The following is a 9,737-nucleotide window of genomic DNA, read 5'->3' on the forward strand; positions in this document are numbered from 1 at the left end:
TGATGTTCTGTCGCCAGGAACGGTTGACGATTTCAATATAACGAGAATTTTGTGTCATCTAAGTTTGACTCAACATGGTTTCACTGTATTCTGCGCAACACAATACCTTCTCTGACTAGAAATCCATCCGATAATAGCAACTTGATAGGTTTGAATAGTGGAGATGTAAATGTTCATGGATATTTTTATTTTTACTGGACTGTTTCTGGGTCAGAGAGAAATCTCTGCAGACTTTCCATTATGAAATAAAACAGAGCAGCATTCATGATGGTCAGACTGAACACAGTCATCCTGATAAACCAAACAGCATTTGTTGCCCATCCCTAATTGCCCTTCAAATGGTGGTGTTGAGCTGTCTTCTTGAAAATCTGCAGTTCATGTGGTGTAGGTACACACACAGTGCTGTTAGGGAGGGAGTTCCAGGATTTTAACCCAGCAACAGTGAAGGAATGGTGATATATTTCCAAGTCAGAATGGTGAGTGGCTTGGAGCGGAACTTGCAGATAGATGGCGATGTTCCCATGTGTCTGCTGCCCTTGACCTTCTAAATGGTAGAGGTTGCAGTTTTTGGAAGATGTAGTTGAAGAAGTTGCTACAGTGCATCTTGTAGGTTGCTGTGTCAATGTCCTTCAATGGCGCAGGGAGTGAATGTTTAAGATGGTGGGTGGAGTGCCAATTAAGAAGACTGCTTTGTGTCAGATAGTGTCAAGCCTTTTGAGTGTTATTAAAGCTGTACTCATCCAGGAAAGTGGAGAATATTTCATCACACTCCTGTCTTGGGCCTTGTGGATGGTGGACAGGCTCTGTGGATTCAGGCGAGTTACTCTCCTCAGACTTCTTAGCCAATGACCTGTTTTTGCAGCCACAGTATTTATATGGCAAGTTCACTTTATTTTCTGGTCAGTGGTAACCCCCAGGATGTTAATGGAGGGGACTCAGCAATGGGAATGCCATTGATTGTCAAGGGGAGATAGTTCAGATTCTCTCTTGTTGAAGATGGTCTTGCCTGGCACTTGGGGGTGGAATAGATGTTACTTACCACTTATCAGCACCAGCCTGAATGCTGTCCAGGTTTTGCTTCATTTGGATACAGACTGCTTTGGTACAAAGAGTCGCGAATGGTACAATACTGAACATAATGTGCAATTATCAGCGAACATCCACCTCCCTCCCAATTCCCATAGACTTCAGTTTGACCTGGGCACCTATATGCCATTCTTGGTCAAATGTTACCTTGATGTCAAGGGCAGTCAGGCTCGCCTCACCTCTGGAGTTCAGCTCTTTTGCCCTATGTTTGGACAAAGGCTTTAATAAGATCAGGAGTTGCGTGGTTCTGGCAGAACACAAACTGACTGTCAGTTAGCAGGTTATTGCTGAGGAAGTGCCGCTTGATTGCACTGTCTTCTATCACTCTGCCGATGACTGAGAGTAGACTGATGGGGCAGTAATTGGCCAGGTAAGACGTGTACTGTTTTTTGTGGACAGACAATACAAACATTTCCTGGCTTACATTAGACAACTACTGAATGGATGATGGAAACAGGAAGAAACAATTAAAGGAAAGATAAACGAGGTTAGATTAACGGGTTGAGTTTTTTTTTAAAAAGAGGGCAGAGAAAGACGAGGAATTACAGTTCGAACAATTGAAACTGATCTTTGCTGGGTGGTCACAATGAACTTGTTGCGAAGTGATAAGGCGATTTTTCACCAGGCCTAAATGCTTCTGTAATATGATAGTTTTAATTCTTTTTGGAGACTCAATTCCTCATCTCGCTGTTGCTTTTACTTGGTTTGAAATTAAAGATCTTGGTAACGTTTTGCAAGTCAGTGAGTATAAACACAGGTGTGGGGCAAAATCAGTTGTTGATTTGCTGTGAGCTTGCTTTGTGCTGTTGCATAGGCTAATTTCACCCCCACACTGCCCTCCCAAGTGTTTATTTTTAATCCAAATTCTATTTCTCTATTGCAGCGTTAATTATATTCCTGGAAATTGTATTAGTTAGTATCTGTCCCACCCTCACCATGCATTATTTCCCTGAATTTGCTGAGTCTATTGGGGCAACCACGGTAGCAGTGGTTAGCACTGTTGCTTCACAGCGCCAGGGTCCCAGGTTCGATTCCTGGCTTGGGTCACTGTCTGTGCGGAGTCTGCACATTCTCCTTGTGTTTGCGTGGGTTTCCTCCAGGTGCTCCGGTTTCCTCCTACAAGTCCCGAAAGGCAGGCTTGTTAGGTGAATTGGACATTCTGAATTCTCCCTCAGTGTGCCCGAACAGGCACCGGAGTATAGTGACTAGGGGCTTTTCGCAGTAATTTAATTGCAGTGTTAATGTAAGCCTATTTGTGACAATGATAAAGATTATTAATATTATTATTAAAAGTGGAAAAGGTACACTATTAGCAAAAGCACAGGTCACAGTAAAAAGTATAAATTTTACCCTAAAGAATCAGAACTATTGTTTCATTGAACTTCTCACGATATTGACAATTTTTGGGAATGGCTCATCAGGAATTAGTTGTATAACTTAATTAGAGAATTGTGAAACAAACGTGAATAGCTTACAATTCATTTGAATTCTTAATTTAAAGTTTAAATGCAGTTTTATAACAAATTGTTTGTACTATGTGTGATAGCAAAACAATCAATAAGTGAAATATTTCATAATAGAATAATGCCTAAAGCATTTAAGAGTTTTACTGTGTTCATCAGGAAATTTGTTATTAACCTTTAAATCTTTACAGGGAATCTCTAGGAACTTCTGAATAGCAAACGTCCATATAGTTTCCAGATCAGCAAGCACTGCAGTGAGAGAGCCTCCGGGTCCTGCATGAAGATTAAACAGGCCTCTGCGAATTGGCCAATGTACATTGTAACAGTCTGATGGATTTACATACAATGCCTGTTGGAAGAGAATGAGATGAGTACACCGTTCATTCTGCTTAACTTTGGATTGTACAATTTCAACTTCTATTATGACACAGTTGCTGCTCTATCCATTATTAAACTAACTCAAAAAGTCGACAGATCAAATTCTAGCAGCAGCGGCAAATGCTAGGTTGGTCCAAATGGCCTGTTTCTGTGTCATAAATTCTGCGCAAAAATAATAGAACGAACAAGAACCAAAGAGAGATTAACACCATCATGGGCTAGAAAGCTAGAGAATCAGGTGCTGCAGTGGTTGGGATAGGCTGTAGTCCTTTCACCTTTAAAAATACAATATCAGTTTGCCTAATGATTAACTTAATTAGCAGTGCAAAAAAATGGCACCATTTTTCATTGGCCAAGTTATACAAAGTATTCTAGAGCAAGTACAAAATAGTTTCATAAGATTGGGTGTTTAACCGAAATGAAAGTGTTAAAATTTTCTGTTTTTATCCAGAATTTTCTTGTTGACTCAATTAAATTTAGATGCAAAAGAACATGCATTTCTAAAGTGTCGTTCATGACGTAAAGATGCCCAAAGCACTTTTCAATGCACACAAGGTTCCACAAATAGCAATGATATAATGATCAGGTAATCTGCAACAGTGCTCTCAGATAATGGTGGAATATTGGCTAGGTCATCAGGGAGAACTGTCCTGCTCCTCTTCAAGCAGTGTCATCAGATCTTTTACATCTTTCTGTGAGGGCAGATGGAACCTTACCTTCCTGCCTTACCCAATACAACATGCGCTCTCAATCCACTTAAGAGTGAACTTAAGCCGCGTGCTCAGATTTTTGAATGGGACACCTTACTGACTCAGAGGCAAGGCTGAAACTTGTACAAGCCACAATTTATATTGGGCTTTCATGCCTTTAGAATGTCACATTACATTTTACAGTGAATAATAACTTTTTGAAGTGCAATGACTGTTGTTTTCTACTCACACAGCTTAATAACCATGGTTTGAATTGTATGAAGTTTCACTGTTGATGTAATATCCAAGTGTTTTTATTTGACAGATTGGGGCCCAGCTAGCTTGTTCCCAATATAAACAAAAGGCTAGATTTGAAGAAACAGCAACGCTGAGGTTCACTTCCCCTTCTGACTTTGTAGGATCGATAGAGTGTTAGGGAATTTCTTGGCATCTACGGTATTTCGTATCAATGATAGAATTTTTCTTGTAAAGAATATGCATGCACATCAACACAAAGTTTACTTATCAAGTTAAAAAAATACCTCTTCTCCTACAAGAAACTCGGGTTGATGTGAGGTGTTTGTCCATCTGACCCCAGAATTGGTGTCCAAGACAGCAGATCGCATCTGTTTGTTGTATGCCCTCACCTGAAAAGTATGTAAAATGTCATCATGTGTCATTCACTAGTCACAAAGCTCTCAAATTCATTATGTATTAAGGAAACATTTGCTCTGCCACCTGTATTTTTTAAAACTATATTGGGTTTCGAAAAGTATCTTCCCATATATTAAAGGCAAACTCTGTGGAAAATGTCAAACTATAAGAGTATAACAATAATATTTGATCTTCAGATTGTCAATCATACATAATTGGACCAAAGTAATATTGCAATGAAGAATGAAAGTACAATCCATGTTTGTTTTAAAGAGAAAAAGATTCCCCCACCATTCTCTATGTGTAAAATTGATGCCGTGATAAAATCTTACTCCAGAAAACTGTATTACTGTACCTGATCTGGAGGAGCTGGTATCCGCCTTGCACCATTAGACATCTTTTTGGACCAAATGGCTTGATCCACCATTTTAAGGCCATTCTGTCTTTGCTCATTACTTTCTGGTTTCTTTAAAAAAAAAATCATGGATTTGTTGATTTCCAATTTTAAATTATCTTCACATTAGCAATTTAAGTTGATCATTAGATGAAAAACACATTACTTCAATGAAAACAAAGATGAAATTTGCCTTCTTGGACAAAAACATTGTCTGATTGTATTTAATCCTAAACATGGGTCCAGATCTTGCAGCGTAATGCAGCAAACCTGTCAGTGTTCCTCTGAAACAAACAGTAACCTGCAGAGTCCGCACATGTCAAGTTAAACACAAAATCGACAGGTTGAAAATCAAGAAGCGCTTCTCCACAGGGTGCACGGGTTAATGTCCCCCCAGATTGCAATCAAGTATAAATCATTAAACTGACAGGAATTGCCCTCTTTCACCATCAATCTCACTTTAAACACCCTTGAAAAAAATATACCTTGTTGAATGAGGTGTGACTGGGCTTTTAAATGACACATTAAGTTCATAATTATTTCTCTAAAACCTCTCTGACCATTGAAAACTAATTGTATATTTGTGGAACGTTAATTATGATTAAAACTTCACATTTAAAAAATAACTATTTGAAAATTGTTATTTCAGTCTCTAACCTAACACTGTGCATGCCTCAGTCATCTATTTCACTCACTGTAAAATTGAATTAAAAGTGAAGGAAAATCAGTGCACTTTACTTCCTAGCTTTCTGCCTGCATGAGTATTTCAATATGATTGGCTATCTACCCTACTTGATGATCCCTTGACTTGGCACCTGAAGCTGGGAAAGAGGAAATCCACGTCATAGAGCTCACTAGATCATTGTGGACAGCTTTCTTTGATATTGGCATGGAGTGTGGATGGTTGCAGCTGCCTGGAAAATCTACAACACAAATGTTGACAGGCTAAAAGGCTCAACTCAGGCACTAAAAAAGGACACAACAAAAAAACAAAATCAAGCTTACATTGAGACCATCCCTTTGTAACCATGGATCTTCATATCGAATCTGTCCCTGCTGTTTATGTCGTCGGGCGATGATATGAGGTACACTAACAGGAAGTGTATCTGCAGCTCGACCAATCCTTAGAGTAGATGAACCAGGATGAATAACCACAATGAAGTTACTCTGGATTGGCTTCAAAATTAAATCGTAAAAGATTCAGTTTATAACCCATCATTAGAACATACACAAGAAAAGTCAGGATGAGAAAAGTATTTAAAATTCAAGCTTTTAGTATCCTACCCTTACTGGTAAATTATTCCAAACATTTATTCATCACCTTTCACTAATTTAACTTAAAACCTCTCTGATCCTATTTTCCTGGCTTAAATAAGGCAAACTGAAAGTGATTAATTAAGTATAACCTACCTTTTCTGTCTTCCTTTTAGACCTTACAGCTCAAGTTTAAAGCAATTTGAATAACTTGTATTATGTTGAAAGTGGTAGGTAAGTGTCATCCTTAGTCATAACTCATCCCATGTGCATTATGAAACTATTTGTCACTTGCCTATAAATCCTCTCCAATACCTATGCTGTTCTAAGTTTCCTTCAACATTAGCTCAGTAGGAGAACTGTTTGTTCACAATTCCAGTATTCAGCTACTCTGATGATGAAGCATATAAAAAGGAACATGAAGGCTGTACATACAAATGGCAAGCAACAACCATCACGAAGAAGCTCAAAACGGCACAATCACAGACAAATCCCTTATCAATATCTTGGAGATGGTAAGGGGCCATCACTGACTAACAGCTTAGCTGGATCTACTGTGTCAATGACAGGGTGACAAGAATAAGGCAGAATTTGGGTACTCTATGATGATCGTTCACCTGATCTCAAAATTCTTCTACCATGTAAATGGCTCAAGTCAGGAGTGTGATCAAATAGGTGCCATTAATCTACTACTACCTGATGTGGAGATGCCGGTGTTGGACTGGGATAGACACAGTAAGAAGTCTTACAACACCAGGTTAAAGTCCAACAGGTTTATTTGGAATCACGAGCCCTCGTGATTCGTAGTGGATGCTGGTTATTTATTATGTTGTATAATTTTACTTCTGTTTTCATTTGTTTTGTTTGTTCATGCAAAAGACTGAATGAAACATTTTAAGAAAGAAAAGAAACTTAAAAATAAATTAAAACACTCTTGTGTGTTAATTTCATTTCTCAACAATCATAGGTCAACCCCATTACGAGTTCAGTCTATTTTTTTTTAGCTTATTCGGTTTCATAGAATTTACAGTAGAGGAGGCCATTCAGCCCATCGAGTCTGTACTGGCCCTTGGAAAGACTGCCCTACCCAAGCCCACACCTCCACCCTATCTCTGTAACCCCACCCAATATTTTTGGACACGAAGGGCAATTCATCATGGCCAATCCACCTAATCTGCACATTTTTGGACTGTGGGAGGAAACCGGAGCACCCGGAGGAAACCCACGCACACATGGGGAGAGCATGCAGACTCCACGGGCGAAATTCTCCCAACGGGAGACTAAGTGCCGACGCCGGAGTGAAAACTGGAGTGTTTCACTCCGGCATCGGAGGCCGCTCCTTGACCCCTATTCTCCCACCCCCAGGGGGTTAGGAGCGGCGCCGCGTCAATTTCGCGCACTGGGCCTTGGCGCCGCGTCAAAGCGGCGCCGCAAAAATGACACGGCAGGCGGTGCTTAAATGACGTCACTGCGCGGTTGCCGTCCTCCCCGCGGGCGCCCCGCAAGACATGGAATATTGATCTTGCGGGCCGGCGGAGGAAAAGAGTGCGTCCTTTAGAGACACCGCCCGCCGATCGGTAGGCACCGATCGCGGGCCAGACCCCTCCTGAGCACTCCCCTGGTGCTTGATCCTCCCCCCCCCCCCCCCACAGGCCCCACACGCAGCGTTCGCGCGCTGTTCCCGCCGGCAGCAACCAGGTGTGGTAGGCGCCGGCGTGAACCGGTCGGACTGGGCAGGCCGCTCAGCCCATTTGGGCCGGAGAATCGGCGCTTGACCATTAGAAACGGCGATTCTCTGAGCGGCCTGACGGAAACCTCGGCACGCATTTTGGGTGGGGTGGGAGAATCGCGTGCGGGTGCCAGGGCGGCGTGGCGGGAATCGCCCGGCACTCCCGCGATTCTCCCACCCGGCGTGGGGGTCGGAGAATCGCACCCCGCATATACAGTGACCCAAGGCCGGGAATCAAACCTGGGACCCTGGAGTAATGAAACAACAGTGCTAACCACTGTGCTACCCCTGAATGTTCTTCATTATTTTGATTCTAATTGTAGCAGTTATTTTATTTTATTTACATGACTGCACCAAGAAGCCAATCGTGCCCAGTCTACAAAACGGGGGGGGGGGGGGGGGCTGCAGGCCACAGACAGGCCGAGCGAACGGGCCGCAGCCTCCCCGCCCGGGTCTCAAAGCCGGGCCACAGCCTCATCGCTCCGGGCTCAGAGCCGGGCCACAGCCTCACCGCTCCGGGCTCAGAGCCGGGCCGCAGCCTCCCCGCCCCCGGGCTCAGAACGGGCCGCAGCCTCCCCGCCCCGGGCTCAGAGCCGGACCGCAGCCTCCCGCCCCGGGCCGCAGCCTCCCCGCTCCGGGCTCAGAACCGGGCCGCATCTCAGAGCCGGACCGCAGCCTCCCCGCCCCCGGGCTCAGAGCCGGGCCGCAGCCTCCCCGCCCCCGGGCTCAGAGCCGGGCCGCAGCCTCCCCGCCCCCGGGCTCAGAGCCGGGCCGCAGCCTCCCCGCCCCCGGGCTCAGATGCCTCCCGCCCCGGGCCGCATCTCAGAGCCGGGCCGCAGCCTCCGTGCTCCGGGCTCAGAGCCGGGCCGCAGCCTCCCCGCTCCGGGCTCAGAGCCGGGCCGCAAACAGGATGCAAAAACGGCTGCTGCCGGCTCTCGGCCTTCGCTCCGACCATCTCACCTCCAGCACAGACTCTGGGATGGCGGCGGGGACGATCGGGCGCTTCGCCCCGCGCTGCTCCTTCTCCTTTTCTTTCTCTTTTTCTTTCCCATTCTCCTGATCCACTTGAGTCATTTTACCGCCCGGTGGATGGAAAGCCGGTCAATACCCTAAAGCAGAGCTGCTCCCCCTGTGTGTGTCTGTAGATCCTGTGGCAGAGCTGCTCCCCCTGTGTGAGTCTGTAGATGCTGTGGCAGAGCTGCTTCCCCTGTGTGAGTCTGTAGATGCTGTGGCAGTGCTGCTCCCCCTGTGTGAGTCTGTAGATGCTGTGGCAGAGCTGCTTCCCCTGTGTGAGTCTGTAGATCCTGTGGCAGAGCTGCTCCCCCTGTGTGTGTCTGTAGATCCTGTGGCAGAGCTGCTCCCCCCTGTGTGTCTGTAGATCCTGTGGCAGAGCTGCTCCCCCCTGTGTGTCTGTAGATCCTGTGGCAGAGCTGCTCCCTGTGTGTGTGTGTGTCTGTAGATCCTGTGGCAGAGCTGCTCCCCCTGTGTGTCTGTAGATCCTGTGGCAGAGCTGCTCCCCCTGTGTGTGTGTCTGTAGATCCTGTGGCAGTGTTGCTTCCCGTGTGTGTGTCTGTAGATCCTGTGGCAGAGCTGCTCCCCCTGTGTGTGTCTGTAGATCCTGTGATGTGGAGATGCCGGCGTTGGACTGGGGTGAGCACAGTAAGAAGTCTTACAACACCAGGTTAAAGTCCAACAGGTTTGTTTCAAACACGAGCTTTCGGAGCACGGCTCCTTCTTCAGGTGAAGAAGGAGCCGTGCTCCGAAAGCTCGTGTTTGAAACAAACCTGTTGGACTTTAACCTGGTGTTGTAAGACTTCTTACTGTAGATCCTGTGGCAGAGCTGCTCCCCCTGTGTGTGTCTGTAGATCCTGTGGCAGAGCTGCTCCCCCTGTCTGTGAGTCTGTAGATCCTGTGGCAGAGCTGCTCCCCCTGTGTGTGTCTGTAGATCCTGTGGCAGAGCTGCTCCCCCTGTGTGTGAGTCTGTAGATCCTGTGGCAGAGCTGCTCCCCCTGTGTGTCTGTAGATCCTGTGGCAGAGTTGCTCCCTGTGTGTGTGTGTCTGTAGATCCTGTGGCAGAGCTGCGCCCCCTG

The 9,737-nt window shown here is 45.4% G+C and overlaps 1 protein-coding gene across 3 annotated transcripts in view; it reads right to left on the reverse strand.

Moving 5' to 3' along the window:
• Window positions 1-8,868, reverse strand: part of actr8 (actin related protein 8) — a 29,585-nt gene extending 20,717 nt beyond the window's left edge. Inside the window, exons 1-5 of one of the 3 annotated variants that reach the window (XM_038812774.1) lie at window positions 8,608-8,868; window positions 5,670-5,840; window positions 4,626-4,736; window positions 4,159-4,263; window positions 2,725-2,898 (exon numbers count right to left, since the gene is read on the reverse strand). In XM_038812774.1, the coding sequence (XP_038668702.1) occupies window positions 2,725-2,898; window positions 4,159-4,263; window positions 4,626-4,736; window positions 5,670-5,840; window positions 8,608-8,721 (675 nt within the window). In that variant the 5' untranslated portion in view covers window positions 8,722-8,868. The remainder of the gene's footprint in view (window positions 1-2,724; window positions 2,899-4,158; window positions 4,264-4,625; window positions 4,737-5,669; window positions 5,841-8,607) is intronic. The other 2 variants (XM_038812771.1, XM_038812772.1) reach the window with 2 other exon arrangements.
• Between the last annotated feature and the right edge of the window lie 869 nt (window positions 8,869-9,737).

This window comes from Scyliorhinus canicula, chromosome 11 (assembly GCF_902713615.1).
Source record: "Scyliorhinus canicula chromosome 11, sScyCan1.1, whole genome shotgun sequence".
Taxonomy (NCBI): domain Eukaryota; kingdom Metazoa; phylum Chordata; class Chondrichthyes; order Carcharhiniformes; family Scyliorhinidae; genus Scyliorhinus; species Scyliorhinus canicula.